Source organism: Gopherus evgoodei, unplaced genomic scaffold (assembly GCF_007399415.2).
Source record: "Gopherus evgoodei ecotype Sinaloan lineage unplaced genomic scaffold, rGopEvg1_v1.p scaffold_32_arrow_ctg1, whole genome shotgun sequence".
Lineage (NCBI taxonomy): Eukaryota > Metazoa > Chordata > Testudines > Testudinidae > Gopherus > Gopherus evgoodei.
The window spans coordinates 2788756-2811108 of NW_022059994.1; the positions used below are offsets into that span (position 1 = coordinate 2788756).

Below are 22353 nucleotides of genomic sequence, written 5' to 3' on the forward strand. Positions count from 1 at the left end.
AAAGAAAATCAGCTCAATGAAGTGGTGGCAGTCACAGGCTAAGCACCTGGAAGCAGAGTTTGTTGAAGGGCTCACCCAATTTTGACAGCAATAGCCTCTTCTGCAGGTACAGAGAAAATATTTTATTCATTTCAATGTACCCAACTAGCTCAATTCAATGACTAGTCTGTTGGGAGCTGAAATATCAGGAAAGTTTGTTTTCCACTCTGAAATTGTCATTAAAAATAAGGTGTGAGAGGATGAGATCTACCAGCTCTAAAATCTTGAAGGACACAGTGACCAGAAACAATCAGTTCAATTCACTAACTACAGATAATAGTCTATTTTTTCTAACAAATCAGATTTGAATGCAAAACATGTTTTAGTAAAGTATTTTTGTCTTCCCTATCCTGTTGTCCAGATCAAGTTACAGTGAAGATGAAGGTTCTTTCATTCTGTCCTAGCTCTGCAGTGAGCCCCCCTCTTCCTGATTTCATCATTTCTTCATTATTTATCACATTCACAAGCTGGAATCAGGTAGGAATCTCACCGGTCCTGCTGCTCCTTGTAGGATTTGTTTCATTGTAGTGATTTATAAATCATGCCTATTCCACTCCTTTGTACAAAAATGAAAACAAAACAAAACAAACAAAACCAAACCAAACCCACCCCTACAACAAATTTCAGATTGGCTCAATATCAGTAAATAAGTCTCCATTTCCTCCCCAACCCTTCTGGAGGAGTAATTCTCCACATGCTGCATATGAGACAGCTCAGTTTCTCTATCTATCTATCTACTTATATCTTCATAGTATCTGAGTGTGAGGCTGTATGGAATATGGGTGACCATTTATAATAGCATTGATACCAATGTTACAAAATCATAATAACTCTTATACAAGATATGCCATGAGAAGTAATTATGCTGCTCTACCCTGTGCTGATTAGTCCTCAATTGGAGTATTGTGTCCAGTTCTGTGTGCCACATTTCAGGAAAGATATGGACAAATTGGAGAGAGTCCAGAGAAGAGCAACAAGGATGATTAGGGGTCTGGAAAACATGTCTTATGAGGGAAGATTGAAAGAGCTGGGTTTGTTTAGTCTGGAAGAGAGAAGACTGAGAGGGGACATGATAATAGTTTTCAAATACCTAAAAGGTTGTTATAAGGAGGAGGGAGAAAAATTGCTCTCCTTAACCTCTGATGATCAGACAAGAAGCAATGGGCTTAAATTGTAGCAAGAGAGGTTTAGGTTGGACATTAGGAAAAACTTTCTAACTTTCAGGTGATTAGGCACTGGAATAAATTGCCTAGGGAGGTTGTGGAATCTCCATCATTGGAGATTTTTAAGAGCAGGTTAGACAAACACCTGTCAGGGATGCTCTAGATGGTGCTGGTCCTGCCATGAGTGCAGGGGGCTGGACTTGATGACCTCTCAAGGTCCCTTCCAGGTCTGTGATTCTATTGTAAGGTATCAGTGGAAAAGGCTTGATTTGCTAAATATGATTAGCTTGTTTGTAGTCTGTATCATCTTTGTATGGTGAGGTATAAATATGTGCAGTATATTTGTGTCTCAATCTTATGGTGTGCATTTGGGTGACACCCCCAGACAGACCAGCATCAGCACTCTCCAGCCTGCTGTAGAATGAATCGTTGAGAGAAGCCCGGGGCTACGAGTCAGCAGGACATCTAGACAAGTATCTGGGGGTAGCCATGTTAGTCTGTATCCACAAAAACAATGAGGAGTCCGGTGGCACCTTAAAGACTAACAGTTTTCTTTGGGAAAAGCTTATACCCAAAATAAGTCTTAGTCTTTAAGGTGCCACTGGACTCCTTGTTGTTTTTTCAGTACATGTAGGGACATGCATAGGTGCCGACTTCTACTGGTGCCGGTGGGTGCTTGAATCCCCACCCCCGCCCCTGCCTCTGCCCTGACTCCACCCCTCCCCCATTCCAACCCCTTCACCAAAGTCCCTACCCCAACCCCGCTCCCTCTCCCATTTTGACTCTTTCCCCAAATCCCTGCCCCAGACCCGACTCTTCCCTGCCTCCTCCCCTGAGCACATTCCCACTCCTCTCCCTCCCTCCCAGAGCTTGCTTCAGCTGTTTGGCAGCGGCAAGCGCTGGGAGGCAGAGGAGGAGGCGTTGTGGGGCAAGGAGCTTGGCAGCCAGTGGGTGCACGGCAGCCGGTGGGTGCAGAGCACCCACTAATTTTTTTTCTGTGGGTGCTCCAGCCCCGGATCACCCATGGAGTCAGCGCCTATGGGGACGTGCGAATGGACAGGGGACTCCAAGTACCTTTTCATGCACATGTGCTGTGAGTTTGTGTTTGGGGCAAAGGATATAAATGCATCTTCTCCATTTTGTCTGCAATCCTGCTTCTCGTGTCTGGAGTAACTTTCCTACAAACAGAAGCTTTGAAGAAAGGACTGATAGACTCATCCAAGCTTTGGATGTGTTCCAGAGGGACTTTGCAAGCTAGCAAACTCACCAGTGCTGCCAAGAACCTGATATATGGATTATGAAGTCTGTCTCTCTCTCTCTCTCTCTGTATATGTGTGTGTGTGTGTATATATATATATATATATATATGAAAGTATCTGACTGCTTTGACCATTTAGCAACTCTCTTCTTTTTCGTTCCTTTTTTTTTTCCTAATAAAACCTTTAGATTTAGATACTAAAGGATTGGCTAGCTCCTTGGTATTTTGGGTAAGATTCAAACTAGTATTGATCTGGTAATGTGTCTGGTCCTTTGGGGAATTAAAAGAACATTTTGTGAAGTGAATAGAGTTTTAAGTAACTTCTCACTGTACTGAACCTATTCACTGATTGGGAGCCAGAAACTGGAATGCAGTAAAGGGGATTGTGTGATTTCTTTTCTAGATAACCAGTGTAGGGGATCAGGAGCACAGTTTTGACTGGTTGGTGAATCTAACTATAGTGTAAACCGCCAGTTTTGGGAGAATCTGCTCTCCTTTTTGCAGCCTTCCCTGATGTTGGCATTTCCACTGTGGGCTGCCCTACGCACCTCTGGTCATGCTGAGCATCCTACTTCGCATGCTTGATCCTCTGTTACCCAATCCTTTCTCAAACACCAAGGCAACCTGGTGTAAAGCTGAAGTGATTTGGGGTCAGTGGGGCCAAGGCAAGTGAGCCCCAGAGTTGAAGACCCTGTACTGAAAATGTCCTGGCAGTGACCCTGTCTCACTAAAAACAGGTGAAGGGGGCAAAGGAGAAAAACTCAAGAACCTCAGCTGATCTCAATGAAAATTGTGTCCTCATATGAGGTAATGGGTGGTGGTCTCCAAAGAAGCTGGGTCCCAAAACATTAGGGTGAAATTCTAGGTGATCTCGGTTGACTTCAGTGGAGTCAGGATTTCATCTTTTCACCCTTCCCATATTAAAACCAACACTGAGAGTCACGTCAGAAATATAGTGAAGGCCGGGACAGATCACAGAGCTCAGGTACGCAGTGTGTATACTCAGGTCACTCTGTCCGACCACGGGGTGCTGAAATGGCTCTGTGGCATGTCAAATTAATTTAAGGGGATGTCATAAACAGATAGCTAAGGGTTAATGTTCTTTTACCTGTAAAGGGTTAACACAGGGAACCAAACACCTGACCAGAGGACCAATCAGGAAACAAGACTTTTTCAAATCTGGGTAGAGGGAAGTTTTGGGTGTGAGTTCTTTGTTCTTGGTCTTGGGTCTGTTCTTTTCTCGGCTCTGAGAGTGATTATTCTATCTCCAGGCTTTCTAATCTTCTGTTTCCAAGTTGTAAGTACAAGGATAGTAAGACAATAGGTTTATATAGTTTTTGTTTTGTATTTACATGTATGTAGTTGCTGGAATGTTTTAAATTGTATTCTTTTTGGATAAGGCTGTTTATTCATTTTTTTCCTTTAAGCAATTGACCTTGTATATTGTCACCGTAATACAGAGACTATATTTAATGTCTTTTTCTTTCTTTTTAAGACCTGTTGGAGTTTTGCTTTAGTGGGGACTCCAGGGAATTGAGTCTGCAGCTCACCAGGGAATTGGTGGGAGGAAGAAGTCAGGGGGAAAATCTCTTTGTGTTAGTTTTACTAAGCCTGACTTTGCATACCCTCTGGGTGAGGGGAGAGAGAGGTTAGCTCTCTCGGTGCTTGTGTTTCAAAGACTTGAAGCAGGGAGGGTGGAATTCCTCTATTTAGATTCACGGAGCTTGCTTCTGTATATCTCTCCAGGAACCCAGGGAGGGAACACCTGGAGGGAGAAGGGAAATGGTTTATTCCCCTTTGTTGTGAGACTCAAGGAATCTGAGTCTTGGGGTCCCCCAGGGAAGGTTTTGGGGAGACCACAATGAGCTAGGCACTGTATAATTCCTGGCTGGTGGCAGCAATTACCAGGTCCAAGCTGGTAACTAAGCTTGGAGGTTTTCATGCTAACAACCATATTTTGGACACTAAGGTCCACATCTGGGAAGAAATGTTATGACAGGGGAGTTATCAGCGACACCTATACTTGAGCTGGCCTGTCACTTTTTAATGTAACTCTCCCCTCCCCCTCTTCCTTTTCAGTTATTGTGCCAAATTTTCAATGTTCAGGCTGGAAATTTGATTGCCAGGTGTCTGCCCCGTGCTGAATTTTTGGAAACTTTGAACCTATGGAATCAGTCATGAATATATTTTTTTCCCTCTGAGCTTGTTCTGTTTTTGCTTTGGTGTATTTCACAGCCCAATTCAGAGTGATGGGTCCTGGTCACCCTGTCACTGCCATTGTGGGTGAGGCCATTGTGTTACCCTGTCACCTGTCCCACAGGATGAGCACTGTGAACATGGAGGTGAGATGGTTCCGATCTGAGTTCACTTCAATTGTTCACCAGTATCATGAAGGAAAGGATCATAATGGAGAGCAGATGCCAGACTATTGTGGAAGTACCGAGCTTTTGAAAGCTGGCATCACAGATGGGAATGTTTCCTTGCAGATTCTTAATATCAGACGCTCAGATGAAGGACAATACAACTGCTTTGTTCAAGATGGTTCTCTTTATGAAGAAGCCCTATTGGAACTGAAGGTAGCAGGTCAGCAGCTCTTGTCTGTATTATCTTAGTCTGGGCTGGAGTTTTTATTCTTCCTACTGCAACAACTGTGACAAGCAACTTCTGAATTATTTTAGAGTAACACAATGTGACTAGATTTCAGCACATGACCACGTTCATACACTTTGGAAAATATGCTGAAAACTTTCCCAACGTTTTATTAAAGACATTTTCAGAATGGTCAAGAGATTTTCTTGCCCAAAAGATGTTTTTGGCTGATTTCAAAAGGAGGGAGAGAAAGGAGGGAAAAGACCTCTAGACAAATATGGGCCTGGTTTATAGTAGAAAAGTAGATCAGCTTAACTATGTCACTCAGGGGTGTGAAAAATACACTCCCCATGAGTGACAAAACTAAGCTGACCTAAGTCCCCATGCAGGTAGCGCTGGGTCGACAGAAGAATTCTTCTGTCAACCCAGCTACTGCCTCTCAGAGAGGTTTATTACCTATGACACCAGGAGAAATCCTTCATTGGTGTAGGTGGTGTCTACACTGAAGCACCACAGCGGTGAAGCTGTGCTGCTGTAGTCTTTCAAGTATGGACAGCCTGTGGTCTTCCAATTTCTCTGCAATCATTCTGAGGCGAGGCTAAGGTGGGACTGCCAGGTTTATAGGTCTTCTGACATGGTCACTACTTGGTAGTTAGTTGAGGTGCAGTTAAAATCAGTTGTAGCTTTCCGATTGGCTGAGGCCACATAAAGGTGGTGGTGGCGGCGGGAGGAGAAGTTATGTATTTACAGCTAGTGGATGGGACTGAGTCTTTGTCCACTGCTGCTCTGACACAGGAACCATGGAGCCAGTTAGATTTATTTATTTATTTAAAAATAGAACAAACAAAATGTTTATCCAATATACTAAAAACTGGCTTTCTGAAAAATTCATATCCCACTCGGTATTTAAATGAAGTGGCCAGATTTCCAAATTTGTTCAATGCTTCATTGCTCTTGGGGGGAGAGGACAATATCTCTGACTTATTCAGTGAAATTATTTTGAATATTTGTTCACATCTTTTCCTGTCTCCATTCATATTGGGAATTCAGAAATTCCAGTGTTCATTTATCCTTTCTACATGATCAAGTGATCTCTAGTGGGAGTAAAGGATCCACAATCTCTCACTCATCCTTTTAGCTGTTAAGTTACCCCATTGATTTATCACACATTTATGTAATTTTCTTCTAGCTTTGGGCTCCAATCCTCTCATCTCTGTGGAGAGTCACCAGGATGGAGGGATCCGGGTGGTTTGTCAATCGGCTGGGTGGTACCCAGAGCCCAAGGTGCTATGGAGAGATCCCAGTGGGCAAGAATTACCATCACTCTCTGAAGCAAAATCGCTAGGGGATTGTGGCCTGTTTGAAACAGAAAATTCTATTATTATAAAAGAACGTTCAAACCAGAACCTGTCCTGTTGGGTCATGAACACCGTTCTCAATCAAGAAAAGGAATCAACAATTTATATAGGAGGTCAGTTACCAGCTAAACCCACACGCTTAAATCACCTTAATCAGAAACAAAACAAAACATAGGAAACAAAGAACTGAAGCATCTGTTGTGCATAGTTTACAACCTACATAAACACAAAGTTCAGAAACTGGTACCTTAACAGGTCACATCTCAGACAATCTTCCTTAATTTTCAGTATTCAGAATTTTGGGTTTCATGTAAATTTAATTGTAACTCTGATGCTCCTGAAACTCTTACTTAAAAAAAAGAATGTGATTTTTGAGAAGAAATATTCACCAAACCTTGAAAGAGTTTGTTTCTAAAAACTTAACTTCACCACAGTGATTTTGTGATTGTAGCAATTTTTACACTATGGTTTGTTTGCTACCTTTTCAATAAGTGAAATGTCACCAAATTATGTGGGCTTGTTTCCGTTAACATTCAATGGGAGTTGTGTTCATAACACACTTTGTCTTTGTTTACACACGAAAGCTGCACTGATTATCTACTGAGTTGTTGATGAAACCCCTTGTTTGAATGCTCTTATTTCAGTTTCAGAGTGTCCTATATTTTTAGCTTAAGTCAGTTCCTTACTGATTTATACTAAATGGAGAAAGGACACTATTCAGCTGATTTACAATTTAGAGATTTATCAACCAGTTTAGTTAAATTGGGGCAGTCCTGTTATGTGGTCAGCTGTGGAATCAATGTAACAATGACTGTATGAGTGTTACACCAATTTCACTAAATCAGTGCACAAATCCTGGCTGGAGAAGGCCTTAGGCATGTTTGAAACGCCCACCTTGGCTGAATGATTTAAATGCTGTTACACAAGAACGGCAAAAGAAGATGAATCAATTTGCATCACTTAATGTTTGGATTAATTGCAATTATGATTCATCAAAATAATTGGGGAAATTATTAGTGACTCAACAAAATATTCTAAGTACTCCTGCAATTTCTGAATGCTGCTGAACAGTGAGGAGCAAATTGTTTGCTGCCATAATTCCACTGAATTCAGTGCGGTTTTGTGAGCAGAGAATTTGCCCCTGAACTCAATGAAGCTCTGAATAGCATAAATCAAACCAGGCCTGTTCATTCACAGGTTAATCAGAGCTAAAGCTGTGTTGGTTGGAGTAATTTTTACAATCAGGTTTTGGTCTTTTGTGTAGCATAGAGACGGTCATGTTTTCACTCTTGTCTCACATACGTCCTGCTGGGGACTATTTACATAGTTACATGCAATAGAGAAAAATGAGTGTTGCTTCTGCTACCAAACTAATGCAAGTCCTGCGGGGTTTATTTTTCAGATTTCTTTTTCCCGAGGGTGAATCCATGGATGGTGGCTCTGAGTGTGATTCTCCCGGTTTTGTTTGGTTTCATTGGCCTCACTGTTTATCTATTTAAAATAAAAGGTAAACATCACAGGGGAAAATTTTGTGAAATTAACAAGAAATTTTCTTCTAACAAATGAAAAAAGGGAAGAATGAAATTTTACCCTAGGTCAAGCAGGAGAAGCATCAACCTGCACTGCGCTCCCCTCAGCAGCACAGGGAAGGAAACATTACTAAGGTTCCCATTTGCTCCAGCGGGCAGTGATCTGCACCAGCCCTTTACAGGCATGGAATATTTCTCCCCACAACTGCCTCAGTTAAACTAAATGGAGCATTTGAGGAAGGGGTGGAGGAAAGATTGATCCAAAACCTTCTCCACTCCTCACTCTTTTCTGCCCACTTCCCACCCAGCTTTGCAGTTATTCCCTCCTCAGTCCCCATGGACTGTGGGAATTAGTTAATGGCTTTTTCTCTCCTCTGATAAGTAAATATTTTATACAGAGTTGGGTCCCCAAAGTAATTGTGTGTGATTTTATTTTGGGAGCAGTTATCTGTGAGTTCACTTATTGTTAAAAAGAAATTGGAATGAGACAAAGCCTGGCAAATTTCACCCCAATAGGTAATATTAAAAATATATACACAATAGAAAAGAGGGGTCTGAGTAGACATGAGCTCTGAGCCTTAACCTGAGTTTTGACAATGGTGAGAAACAGTAAGTCAGAGATGGAGAAGGGAAAACTTTTTTCTCCTGGTGTTGAGAATATGAAACCCATCAAAGGCTCCTGAACTGTATAATCACTGAGCAACTTTCATGAAATGCAGACAACTGTATAACCAAGGCAAAAATGCTCCAAATAAGAATTTATATTTATTTCTGTTTATTTTTGATGGAAAGGGATATAGAAATCTGTAAATGTTGTGCTCTTTCCTCCAACAAGTAAAACTTTTGTACAAATTTGTCTCCTCATAAGGGCATTTCTTTGTTTATTTATGAATTTTTTGAGTGGAGTTTTTTAACCAGAAAAAGATGAAAGCCCAGATACTGCATCACTAACATCAGTTAGAACTTTGCCATTGACTTCAGTGAGTATAGGGTTAAGCACTGAATGCACAAGTCATATCGCTAAAACAATAATGCTGATAATTTGAGGGCCAGGAATTCCAGTCTGCACCCCCAGAGCTGCAAGCAGAGCAAATGGGAATGTGAGAGATACAAGGAAGCAGGGTTGGGCTCTAATGACTAGATTTTTAAAGGTCTGTGGTCAGTGAACTCTCACTGAAATCAGTGGGTGTTAGGCTCCTAAAGGTCTTGAAAAATCAAACCCTAATTCCATAAGGAAGTCAAAACTTTCAGAATTGTAAATCCTTCCAGAATTGTAAATAGTCAGTTATAGTTGGACTCTTAGCTCTTGTGTGGCCACATGGTTAATAAAACATGAATGAAATGTTTGGTGTTTAGGGGCCAGGCTTTCCTATCATGAAAACACTCCTTTAAATCTGCATTAATGGAAAATATTCTTAAATAACTTGTATTGACATCTGTTTGCTTTATTTCATTTCTTTAGGGAAACATCTTGGAGAAATCAGTCAGTTCCATTCTTCTCCACATAGAATCTTTTCCGTTAAGTTGTTTGCTGTTTTATTATTTATGATGATGATTATTAAAGAGAGATCAATTTGAAAATCACATGAAATATCAGTGATAATGTATTGATAATGATTCAGTATGTGGATTAGAGGAAATCAGAAAGAAAATGTTCTTTGAAATGTATCTTCTCTGAGGGTGAAATCCACGTGGTGCTGAAGGCACCATGACATGGGGGACCAGGAGGACTCTGTGCTCTCAAATGTCCTCTTGCCTCATCTGACAAGTAAATAATTTGGTCCAATGTGGATCTTGTGTGTAATTATATTTGAGGAAGAGTTGTTTATTTTTTCATTTAATGTTAAAAAGAAATTGGGATGAAATGAAGCCTGATAAATTCCCCACTCCCCGCCCCACCCCAACCCCGGTAATATGAAAAGTTAGACACAATGTTCAAATTTCACAAAACTCAGACAACTGTATATCCAAGAGAAAAATGTTCCTAATGATAATTTATATTTATTTCTGGGATTTTTTTTTTTAGGGAAACGTGATACAGAAATTGGTAAGTGTTGTGCCCTTTTCTCCAACACGGAAAACTTTGTACAAATTTGTCTCCTCATGTTTTATTTTTTAAATGAGAAAAACATGAAAGCCCTGATGCTGCATCACTACCGTCAATTAGAGCTGTGCCTTTGATTTCAACGAGTGGAGAATCCAACACTAAATGCACAAGTCACATCCCTAACAGAATAATGTTGATAATTTTAGGGGCCTGATGTTACATTCCGTGCACACCGAACGCTCCCAGCAAAGTGAATGGGAACATATAATATGCAAGGAAGCGGGATTGGGCTCTAAGGACAGCTTTTCAAAGGTGTTTGGACACCTAATACCAATAGAAATCAATGGGACTTAGAAACCTAAATACCTTTAAAAATCTGCCCCTAATTCCCTAGGGAATTCAAAACTTTCAGAACTAAGTCCATGCAGATAATCAGTGATTTTTTTATACTTTACTCTAGCGTAGACACAAAATGAGCCCAAATGTCTACACCCCAATTTTACAGACCTCCAGCCCATGTCTTGTGAGCCTAGTTAGCTGACATGGGTCAATTGGGGGTGTTCAGTTGCTTTGTAGCCACATCCTATGGGACTTCGCAGGTGCTCCGTGCCTTGCCTGTGGGTTGGAAAGAGACTCTTTTCCCCAGACCTCAGTAGTTTCCCTGCCCATAGCCTGGATCAATGGGTTTGTGAGGACAGGCAAGGATGCATGATGGGAGGTTGATTCCATCCTAGAAGACAAGTACTTAATTAGTGTGTATTTGTTTCTGATTCTGTGTTACCTAGATGATCTTCAGCGAGAACTTGGTAAGTGTTTCTATTTCTCGAACGCAGCCTTTTCCGTGGTGTTGAAACTATCTCTGGATCTATCGATCTCTCGCCCTTCTGCCAGGTGGAGTCTGAACCCAGCCCGTCTTGCTGCCTTGTCAAGGGTTCCTCTTAGCAACACAACCCAGAAAACACTTGAGACCCCACCCAATAATCTGGGAAAATTTAACTCCTGGGCCTCTTTAAGGCTTCTGGTGGCACCACTCTACCACTGCAGCTGCCCTGCAATTGGTTCTCCTGTGTAGCCGCTCTGTGCCGACCTCCCACCAGCATAATTCAACCACCCCCAACGAGCGGAAGTAGCTACGTCGCTGGGAGAGTGTCTCCCGCCGACACAGCACTGTCCAGACTGGTGCTTTTGTCGGTGAAACATATGTCGGTCAGGGACGTGCTTTTTTCACACCACGACTGACAAAAGTTTTCCTGACAAAAGTGCTGTTGTAGACACAGGATAAGAGACAAAACTTCCAGTCATCCACCCTGAGTCTGGGTGTAACAAAAGAAAAAATTTATTACAAGGCAAAGGGATCCCAGCATTGTTTTGGGAAAACACCACTGCCGTGATTCGAAAGCATGTAACCCTAAGTGAACACCCACCCCACAGTACATTGGGCAATGTCCTTTGCCTCAGTTTCCCATCTTGCTGTGTGAAAATCCAATGAGTGAATGACCTGTAACATACTACTCCCCTCTTCCGCCACTGCACCCCACTCACAGTTGGTTGTTCTTAATCAGCCAAGACTCAGAGTTTGGAGGTGCCCTCACATGGCGTCACCTCCCACCCCGAAAGGTGTGTGTGGAGGGCATTGAGCAATGCGTTCGCTGCTACCTCCACCTCTGCAACTGGCTTGCTGCTGCTGCTGCTGCTATCACTGTCACCACTGGCCATAGGTGCCGACAGCCCCGGAGCACCCACGGGGAAAAATTAGCAGGTGCCAGGCTCCCTCCTCCCTCAGTGCATCTCTCCCACTGGCAGCCTCGCTGACCAACTCTTCTCCCTCCCTCCCACCTGCCACAAAACAGCAGTTTCACAGCACTCAGGGAGCTCTGGGAAGGAGAGGGAGGAATGGAATTGCGGCACGCTTGGGGGAGGAGGTGGGGAAGATGCGGGGTGGGGCTAGGGACTTTGGGAAGGCGGTGGAATGAGGTGGGGCATGGACTTGGGGAAGGGGGTGGAATGGGGGGGCGGAGCAGGTGTGAGAAGAGGTGAGGTAGGGGCTTGGCGGAGGGGGTGGAATGGGGGCAGGGCCTGGGGTACAGCAGGGGGTTGAGCACCCACCAGCTGGAGGGGAAGTCGGCATTTCTGCCACTGGTTGCTCACTGCCTCCCATCCCTGAAAAGGGGTGAGGGCCATCGAGCAATGCCTCTGCTGCCACTGCTGCCTCTAGAACTGCCTCACTGTGGCTACTGTTTCTGCCACCACTGCCTGATGCCTCTGTCACTGGTTCTGCTGGTTTTTCTGGTGCTGTTACCTCTGCCACTGCTCAGCTCCACTGCTGTTCTCACGGCTGCTGCTGGCCCCCCACTGCCACTTCTGCAATGGTGCGTTCTGAGGTTCCACGACCTCCCAGGGATTCCAGCAGGCCGTGGCTGCTGCTGCGTCTCCATTGTTCGCTGCAGCCCTGTCCCCACACTAGGTCTACGACCTGGCCCCTAGTCCTGCTCATCAAGGGTTTCAGCTCTTGCAATCACTGAACTGAAACAAGGGCTCTCCATGGAGTTCAATCAGCTCTGGGTTTAAGCACGGGAGAGGGGAGGGGAGGGTCAAATGTTACCTAGGGCTCTCGAAGGGGAATTCATAGCATCAGGCAGGAACACCCGTCCTCTCCCCCTCTGATTTTCACTGGGTTTTGACATCTCTATCCCCTGCTTAGCCAGTGAGCTTTAATTGAGGGTGTCACTGACATACCCATGGTACAATCCAGACTAAGGGGTGGCTGTGTCACCCCCACCCTGCAACCTGGGTGCCCCATACAATGCTCTGCCTCTGTAGCCTCCTACCTGGACGGCTCAGAAACAGCCTCCACTGGGGCTGGATTCCTTAATTGATTTGCAGATTTAAACCAAGGCCTTAAACTAGCATCAGAAGAGGACTGGGAGCCAGTGAGGGGACTGGAACATGGGCCTGATGTGTCACTGTGGCCTAATCCCTGGAGAAGGCCAGCAGCTGCATTAGGTACCAGCTGGAGCCTTGTATCAGAGGGTAGCCGTGTTAGTCTGGATCTGTAAAAGCAGCACACTCAGGCTGGAGCCTTCACACTCAGCTATGGATTCAGTGATCTACAGTAACTCAGCCTGGCGGTGACAGAGGCAGGGATCACTGTGGCCAGACGCTTGCCCCCAGGAAGATGCGGTTTCCTAGTGAGCTGAGATGTTTAGACACTGATGCTACCTGGTCATCTAGGCCTAGTGAAGGGTCATATAGGACCTGCGTCTTTGCACCTCGACTTTGGTGAATGGGGCTGTACAAATTCAATGGAATGAAGGGGAGAGTCTCATCTAGTTCTTCAAAATGTGTTCCTGCTTCTCAATCACTTTGCTCTGGCCTGGGTTCAGTGTAAGCCAGCTGCTCTTCATCCCAGATCCCTGGTATTGCTGCATGTGCTCAGCTGAGTTCTCATCCCTCTCTCTGTGTTTGGTTTCAGACTGGAGAAGAAACATCATCTGCCCAGGTAGCTACAGCTCCTATTGCATCGTTATCCAAAGCTCCTCCTGCCCTGAGATTTCCCATTCCTTTTTCTCATACAGTTAACATTTTACACTAATTCTTTGGGGCAGGGACAGCTCTGTACTAAGATGAGAAGACTCAAAGGTTTGTGTGGGCAACGCTGTCATTCTGGGTGCCTAAGGAGTTCTTCTGTGCACACTGGAAGCGCAGAGGATTCTCAGCGAGATTCTGTTAGAGTCCCTGATGGGGCTGGAGGCTCTGGGAGGGAGGGGTGGACAAAGGGCTGGGCCAGGGCCAAGTTAATATCTAGGCTGCTCCTTTCAATTTTCAGAAGCCCTAGCAGGGCTGCATGTGCCCAGACAGCTGCTGCTGCTGCTACTCTAACAGTGACACAGGTACAGACTTTATGCCAATTCAACCAATTCCCCTGAATCGGGCCCCGCCTCTAAGAGGGTCCCGCACCCAAGCCCCAGTACGGTGTACCGGCAAGAGCTGGTGCGCTGTACCGGGGTGGCCCAGCTTCCCCAGGCGACAATTTAAAGGGCCTGGGGCTCCCAGCTGGAGCTGGAGCCCCAGGCCCTTTAAATTGCCACCAGAGCCCCACTGGTGGAGCCCTGGGGTAGGGCTGCAGGGCTCCAGGGGCTATATAAAGGGCCCAGGGCTCCCGTTGCTTCTACCACCCCGATCCTTTAAATAACCGCTGAAGCCGCACCACTTCCCCAGGGCTCCCTCGGCTATTTACGGGGCCGAGGAAGGGGAGCCCCGGGCCTTTTAAATAGCCCCCGAACCCAGGGCTGCTGCTGCATCCCTGGTGGAGGAGGGAGGAAGAGGGAGCACTCACCATACAGGGTGGGCTGTACCACCTGTATCTGCACCCTCTGCCTGCAGCAGCCCTGCACATCCTGCCCTGTCTGCAGCAGCCCCGTCTGCAGCCAGCCCCGCACCTCCTGCCTGCAGCCAACCCATCTCCAGCCAGCCCCACACCCCCTGCGCTGCCCGCACCAGCCCCTGCCTGCAGCCAGCCCCCCACCCCCTGCCCACAGCCAGCCCATCTCCAGCCAGCCCCACACCCTGTGCCCTGCCTGCACCAGCCCCGCACCGCCTGCCCTGTCTCCAGCCAACCCCTGCCACACTCCCCTGCCTGAAGCCAGACAGTCTCGCACTCCTCTATCTCCAGCCCTGCCAACCCCTGCCGCACCCCCTGTAGCCGTGTCTGAAGCCAGCCAGCCCACCCCACACACACCTGTCTCCAGCCAGCCCTGCACCCCTTGCCCTGACTCCAGCCAGCCCCATGTCCACTGGTGCCCTGCAGTTCCTAGGGCAGTAACCTTGCACACTTGCTTCAATGAGGGGGGCAGGGAGCAGCTGGGACCCACACATGTGCACACCCCCAGGGAGTGGCAGGGACCCACACATGTGAAATGGAGCTCATTTCTAGTTCAGGCCCATCTTTTTAAAAAAGAACTTTAGGTAGGGTTAACGTACATCTGTATTTTCCCAGACATGTCAGTCTTTTTGGTTCTTAAATCGCCATCTGAAAGGAAAATATGGATGTATGGTAACCCTATTGATACAAAAAGTACATACTTTGGCAGAACTTTTTAAAGGGAACCGGTTGCTAAGAAATGAAAGGCTTTTTTGCATGTGTGTGTTTTTTTGTTTTTAGTCATCCCTGCTGGAGCCCCATTGAAAATGTTCGAATTGGGCCCTGCACTGCCTAAAGCCTGCCTTGGGTACATGGCAGGCAGCAGAGGTTAGCACATTCACTGCACACAGACACCCATTGGTCACACCCAGAGATACAGAGACCCCTCACACCCTGTCTGCAACCCCCCAAACACATGACCGGATCCAAGCTGCATGAGAGGCCAGGGAAGTCAGCGTGTGGGCTCTGGAATTCCTTGGGGAAGATGGGGCAGGAGCGGAGTGATATGGGTAGGGGTAAGGTTAGGGAGTGGGAGAGGAATAGAGGGATGCACAGGAGATTTCGGGAGTGGTCCCTATGGGGAATGATTCTTCTTCCAGGGAGCCACAGCTCAGGTTGGCTAGTCAAGTCCAGTGAAGACTGTGAGGCCATTCAGAGGGACCTACCCCCCCACCCCCAAGCAGTGTGAAAGGGAAACATGGTGGGATATGAAGTTCACTGTTGATCAATGAACGTACCATGGAGGGAAAAAAATGAACTCGCTCACATTACAGGGTTTAAAATAAGAGCATCAGCAGCTCAGTAATGCAACCAGGAATTCACTGTGTTCAGCTTGACAAAACCCTCTGCTCACTGCGCAGCTGTGGGAAAAAGGTCAAACAAAATATGAGAATCCATATAAATAGGATGGTAAACAACACGGAAATATTATACAGCCATTAAGTAAAACTGTGGTTTGCATCATCTGGGGCACAGTGTTGGGTACTTCTCACCCCATCTCAGAAAGGGTAGCGAAGAAGAAAACGGGGCTCAGAGAGAGGCAATGAGAATCAGCATGAGGAGAGACCGAAAAAATTGGGAATTTTTACCTTTAAGAGAGAGGAGCGAGAGGGGACACAATACAAATATATTGTACAAACCCCCTGAACAGATGATGATTTAGGTTGAATTGTCAAACACTTGGTAGTTAGGAAATACCAGTTTTCTGCTTGCCTGTACACCCTTAATTCTCACGCTGTATGCACCCATCCTGGGCAGTGAAGGAATGAGGCAGGGGTCCTGAGGCAAAAATAGTGTGTGATCATGTAATTGGAGATTGTATCATAACACACACATGGGACACTGGCTAATGATCCAGCCCCTGGGACACAATGTGTTGCCAGAGAACACAACAGGAGGGTAGCGAGAGTGGAGAAAGGAGCTTTACAGGCAATAACAGGTACAGACACTGGGAACTGGTGGGAATAATTTCGGTTCTTCCAGCTCCTCGTGCAGCTCTGGCCTGTGGTCTTTACAATCAGTGTGTGACGGGGCCAATACAGAATCAGGCTGAACCAATGGGTGTCTGTGTGTATGTTAACATCTGTCTGCTGAGTTAGTGGGGTCTTTGTCAGTGTCAGACAGGAAGATGAACCATCCGGCTTTGGAAATTAACAAGACAGCAGAGGAATGTGAGCCAAAGAAATGGACACACATTATTTGCATTTGCTCATTTTTGCACCACAAACCACATGCTTGCCAGAGAGTTTCTTTATCTTTTGCTTGTGCTAAGAATCAGCGCACTAAGAGAGACATCTACGCCAGCCACCTACCCAACTCCTAAACTGAGCAGCACAGACTGGGGTGAGACAGATTGGTCAGTGAAGGAGGTAGAAACCTGAGGAGTAGGTCAGGGTCAGTAGACTGGGGAAGGGTAACACGGACATGAGTTTGGTGGTGGGGAGAGAAGACTGGATTTAAACTCCCAGGATCCTTTGGAAAATGAGGCCTAGGCACTCTCTGGATTTTGAAAATTGTACCCAAAGCCAACAAGTTAATGCTTATTCTTGATCTTTAGTTAAGGAGGGTGACTCCTGACCCCAGCGACTGTCTGCAGAGACAAAAACCTGCTACAGTGGACAACTTGGAAGGGAAAATATCAAATCTTCTCCTATGCCCCAGCTGCCCTCTGGCCTTTATATCATATTCACAGGAGTCAAAAGAAAACCCTTTTCTCCCACTCAGGGCTGCTGACGGGGGGGGGGGGGGGGGGAAAGAGGCAAAAGAGGCAACTGCCCTGGAGCCTGGAGATTATTAAGGGCCCAGGGCCCATGGCTGCCCATGGCTGTGGCCAGAGTCCCAGGCCCTTTACATCACCGCCAGAGTCTTGGGCAGCAGGCCGGTCAGCACTGCAGGGTTGGGTGAGGGAAACTATCCCTCAGTTCTCTTTTTCTGAATTCTGAATTAGTCGCAATTCAGTCTTGCTCCCATCCCTTTCAAAATTCCCCTTCATGCCTCAGGCCTCCCATTGAATTCCAGGGGAGATTGGCCAGTGACATGAATGGCAGCCGGACCAGGTCTTTGGTAGCAGGCTGGCAATGTCACTTCAGAGTGTCAGAAAGGGAAAGTCTGATTCACGATTATTAATAATTATAAAACTGATAGAAATTCTGCTAAGGAAAAAAGAGTCTGTTAAAATGGTAACCACTGACAGATAAATGCTCACACGTGTATTTGGGGATTGTTTACTTTATGCTGAACTCTAGAATGTATCTTTTTCCCAGTGTAACATTTTATACACATAAGGAACCACTCAGTCACTCCCAGAAGGCTGGACGTTTCCAGACTGTTGGGTTTGGTTTCCCCCCCAACCCCATGCCACCCCAACCACATTGGTGTGATGGTGCGTGTGAGGTTATGCTGCATGGGGGACATCATTTTTCAGAGATGGAGGGGACAGAGTGATGTCCCCCATCCAACACTGGACAAAATCACATCCATTTTAACACCCGTGCTGGACAGCGGACAAACCTCTGAAATAGAGGCCTGTCTATTTTAATCTCGAACGAGTGGCCTCCCTCTCTACAACACTAATTTCTGTTAATGTGCTTGTTCAGATGAGCTCTCATCTCTGATTCTGTGTTTCCAGGGCTGGGAAGTTCTGCGCCACCTGTACAAGAAGGTAACTGAAGTTCAGATTCTATCAATGTGCTAATCTCAGTGGCTGTTTGAACCTTTTGCTGCTTTCCTCTGACTGTGGCTATGGGAGGGGAGTTCGTTGCTCAGGGCAGAGCCCACAAGCATCCTGCATTTCACAGCATAGTGGGATGGGAGGGAGGTTGTGTAGCCATGGCCTGATGTACAGCAGTAAATCCAAACACTATTGTGTGTGCTCCTCCTGTCCCTCCTCTGCCTTCATGTGCAGTGCGACCTGCAGAGCTTCCTGGGCCCACTGCCCAGCCTGGCTGCACAGCCACTGATGTGTGCCAGCCCCTAGCACAGGGCCAAAGACACAGCTCCTTGTCCCCCGAGCTCCCCAGGGCTGTCTCTGCTCACAGCCCCCTCCCTGCCTGAGGCCCTGGGAGCCAGAGCCATGGGCTGTGGAACAGGAGCAAACAGAATTCTGAGTCTGTTAAATGCCCAGTAACTGAGGATTAAATATTCAGTTTGAAAACCGAGGAAATGACGTGTAAATGCTAAAATTCAGAAATGAGAGTGAGGAACAAAGATATTTCAAGTGACAAAACAGGGAGGTGAGGAAATAAAATATGTCCAGTGATGAGAACCCTGGTGCTAGAGTACAGGGAGAGCACAGGGATAAAGTCATGAGAGTGCAAAGAGGGAGACACATCGGGATTTGGAAGGACCAAGAAGACTGAGGGATGGGGCAGCGTTTGGAAGGGTCTGGAGGGCCGGCAGTGCCTGGCAGGAACAGGAGGGTGGGGAGAGCAGCAGGCCATCAGCTGAATGGGGCTGGTGCAGAGGCAGTAGGAGTGGGGGCAGGTGGAAGAGCCTGGAGGTTTGGTGATGGTGGCTGCTTGGAGGGAAGAGGCAAGTGAGTTGCTGTTTTCACCCTCCTAGCAAACTCTCTATAACCTTTCATGTCCCACTGCCCTGGGCCTCCCCTGCCCCATCTCTCCCCTCTGGGATCTCTTCATTCACGTCTCCATTCACTTCTCTGCTTGCTCTCCCTCCTTCCCCTCCCGCTCCTTCTCCCCCAACACTCCCTTGCTCTAACATAGGGCTTGTCTACATCACAAAGTTGCAGCGCTGGTGAGGGGGTTACAGCGCTGCAACTTAGGAGGTGTACACATCTGCAGGGCATCACCAGCGCTGCAACTCCCTGTTTGTAGCGCTGGCCGTACTCCCGTTTTGTCTCGGGTGTAGAGGATCCAGCGCTGGTGATCCAGCGCTGGTAATCAAGTGTAGACACTTACCAGCGCTTTTCTTGACCTCCGTGGAATAAGCAGGTATCCCAGCATACCTGAGGAAGCCTCTGGTAATCAAGCAGGTCTCCTTCCTCGGTTTGCTCTCGCGTTCCCCGAACCCCCGAGCAAGCAGGTCTCCTTCCCTGCGGTTTGCAGGGGCGTTCGGGGAACGCGAGAGCAAACCGCGGCGAAGCTGGTCTCCTTCCCCGGTTTGCTCTCGCGTTCCCTGAACCCCCCTTGAAGCCGCTCAACAGCGCTGCAGTGTGGCCACATCTAACACCACTTGCAGCGCTGGTTGCTGTAAGTGTGGCCACTCTGCAGCGCTGGCCCTATACAGCTGTACTAATACAGCTGTAACAACCAGCGCTGCAAAATTGTAGATGTAGACATACCCATAGGCTGAGGGGGCAGGGATGGGAAGCATCTGTTCTCCTCTCACAGCGATGCTCTTTCTCATCTGGGAATGTGGGGTTTAAGATGGGAAACTGCGGGGAGAGGTGAGGCGGGTCAGTGAGCACTGAGGAGCAGGAGCTCACTTTCTCACTGCTCTGTTGTCCCCCATCTCCCTGACATGTGGGTCTCTAGTCCCCTCTCTGGAGAGATGTGCAGTAGGACAAGAGAAATCCTGAGTCCCAGACTTGGCTCAAGTGACCCTTTTGCTGCAGGGCCCATCTCTGCCAGGGACATGACTCTCCCCTGCACTGTGCTGACATCTCAGAGCTGCTCCCCATTCAGAGCCAGCAGGTAAATCCTGCAGGAAGGAGATTCTGAGTTATTCTCCAGCTGGGGCAGATTCTGTCACTGACACCATCAAACCCTCCCCCAGGACCGAGCTCTGCCTCTAACGCTCTGATTCTCTCTCCTCAGCAAATGTGACTCTGGATCCAGACACGGCTCATCCCTGGCTTGTCCTGTCTGAAGATCGGAAACGTGTGAGACGGGGAGACACATGCCAGGATCTGCCCCACAACCCCGAAAGATTTGACACTTGGCCCTGTGTGCTGGGCTGTGAAGGATTCAGCTCGGGGAGACATTGCTGGGAGGTGGAGGTGGGGGATGGACTATTCTGGGCTGTGGGGGTGGCCAGAGAGTCTGTGAGGAGGAAGGGAGGGATCAGCCGTAGCCCTGAGGGGGGGATCTGGGCTGGGGGGCGCTGGAGGGATCAGTTCCAGGCTCTCACCTCCCCTGTGACCCCCCTGCCTCTGAGCCGGGTCCCCAGCAGGATCCGGGTTTGTCTGGACTGTGACCGGGGGCAGGTGACATTTATCGGTGCTGGTGACGAGGCCCCGATCTTCACTTTCCCGCCGGGCTCCGTCCCTGGGGGGAGAATCCGACCCTGGTTCTGGGTGTGGCGGGGATCCCAGCTCAGACTGTGTCCCTGAGACACGCAGCAGAGGGAACTGGAAATCAGCCTCTCTAGCCACACAGAGCCCAGTCTCTATGACCTTGGAGGACTCCCATCTTCCCAGCTTCTGGCTCCTCATCTCTATGGCTGTTGGAAGCACCTCCCCCTCCCTCTTTGCAGCCTCAGGGATGGAGGGAGGAGGGAGAAGAACCCCTGGGGCTGCAGGAGGGGCCCTGAGGGGCAGAGGTGGGGGCTGGGCAGGGGGTAGCACTAACAGCCGGGCAGGGGACAGGCGCAGGTGGGGGTGGCAGGGACACAGCATTGATCAATCAGGGTTTGTGGGGTTGGGGAGAAGCAGCAGCAGGGAGCGTTTTGTACAGATCTGTGTCCTTAGATCTCACTGGGAAAAGGGACATGGGTGGGAAGCAAGAAGGGGAAACATCAGGAAGGGGAGGGAGCAAGGACTTAGAGAAGAAACAAGAGGGAGGGAAAGGGGCAGGGAGAGCGATAGGAAGGAAGTGGAGAAAAGAGGAAGGGAGCAGGGAAAGACTCCCCACAGCTTGTAAGTCCCATACACCTTCTTCCCACAGCCAACAGTGGCCCTAAGGTCCCAAGCAGGCGCTAAGCTGGGGTGAGGCACACAGTGTCTTTACACAGGGGTGTCAGTGAAGGCAGCTTGTAGCTGAGTGTAATTGTTTTAATACACTGTAATTCATGGTAATGTAATGATGTAGTTTGTTAGTGTTTTAATAATGATTGTTATGATACCACTGATAGACACACATTCAATAATTAGAATATGAAGGAAGTGTGTGTATAAATAGGCTGGAAATTGCCATTTTGGACGGGAGACTGAGCCAAACACACACACACCCTATGCAGGATGGGGCAAAAAGGAGTTGGCAGTGAGTAGGAGGTGCTTGGGGGAGGGGACATGGGGGCAGAGCAGGCCAGAAAGAAGTGGAGTGTGGCGAAGTGGGGGCTTGGCCTTTGGGAAAGGGGCAGAGCCGAGAGGGGGCACCCACCGGCAAAACCAAAATTCAGCGTGGGGTGATATCAGCGGTGGTGGCGAAGGCAGCCAGGTGGGCATGTAGAAGCCCTGTCCATGCCGGAAGAGTGTGCCCAGCAGCACAGCTGGCAGTTCACTGGGCACCAGCCAGCACAGACTCTGCTCAGGATTAAACAAAGACTGTGAATGACTAGTTTAAACAAAAGCAATTTCTCCTCCCTTGGTTTTCACACCTCAACTGCTAGAAGAGGGCCTCATCCTCCCTGATTGAACTAACCTCGTTATCTCTAGCCTGCTTCTTGCTTGCATATATATACCTGCCTCTGGAAATTTCCACTACATGCATCTGTCGAAGTGGGTATTCACCCACGAAAGCTCATGCTCCAATATGTCTGTTAGTCTGTAAGGTGCCACAGGACTCTTTGCTGCTTTTACAGATCCAGACTAACACGGCTACCCCTCTGATACTTGAGTGGACTTACAGGCTCTGAAATTTTACGTTTTATTTTTGAATGCAGGTATTTTTTACATAATTCTACATTTGTAAGTTCAACTTTCACGATAAAGGGATTGGGCTACAGTACTTGTAAGAGGGGAATTGAAAAATACTATTTCTGTTGGGGGGTTACAGTGCAGATACTTGTAATAAAAAATAAAGTGAGCACTGTGCACTTTGTAGTCTGTGTTTT

At 47.4% G+C, this 22353-nt stretch overlaps 2 protein-coding genes across 4 annotated transcripts in view; one reads left to right on the forward strand and one right to left on the reverse strand.

Moving 5' to 3' along the window:
• The window catches only part of LOC115640747 (zinc finger protein 501-like), a 745273-nt gene that overhangs the window by 532250 nt on the left and 190670 nt on the right, over positions 1-22353 (reverse strand). The window lies entirely within an intron of this gene.
• On the forward strand, positions 403-21055 carry LOC115640775 (butyrophilin subfamily 1 member A1-like). The gene is given in 11 exon segments (XM_030543763.1): positions 403-475; positions 478-516; positions 4696-5043; positions 6239-6520; positions 7810-7914; positions 9399-9419; positions 9963-9983; positions 10769-10789; positions 13456-13482; positions 18032-18064; positions 20178-21055. Coding segments are annotated over 11 exon segments (1470 nt in total). The 5' UTR covers positions 403-417; the 3' UTR covers positions 20693-21055.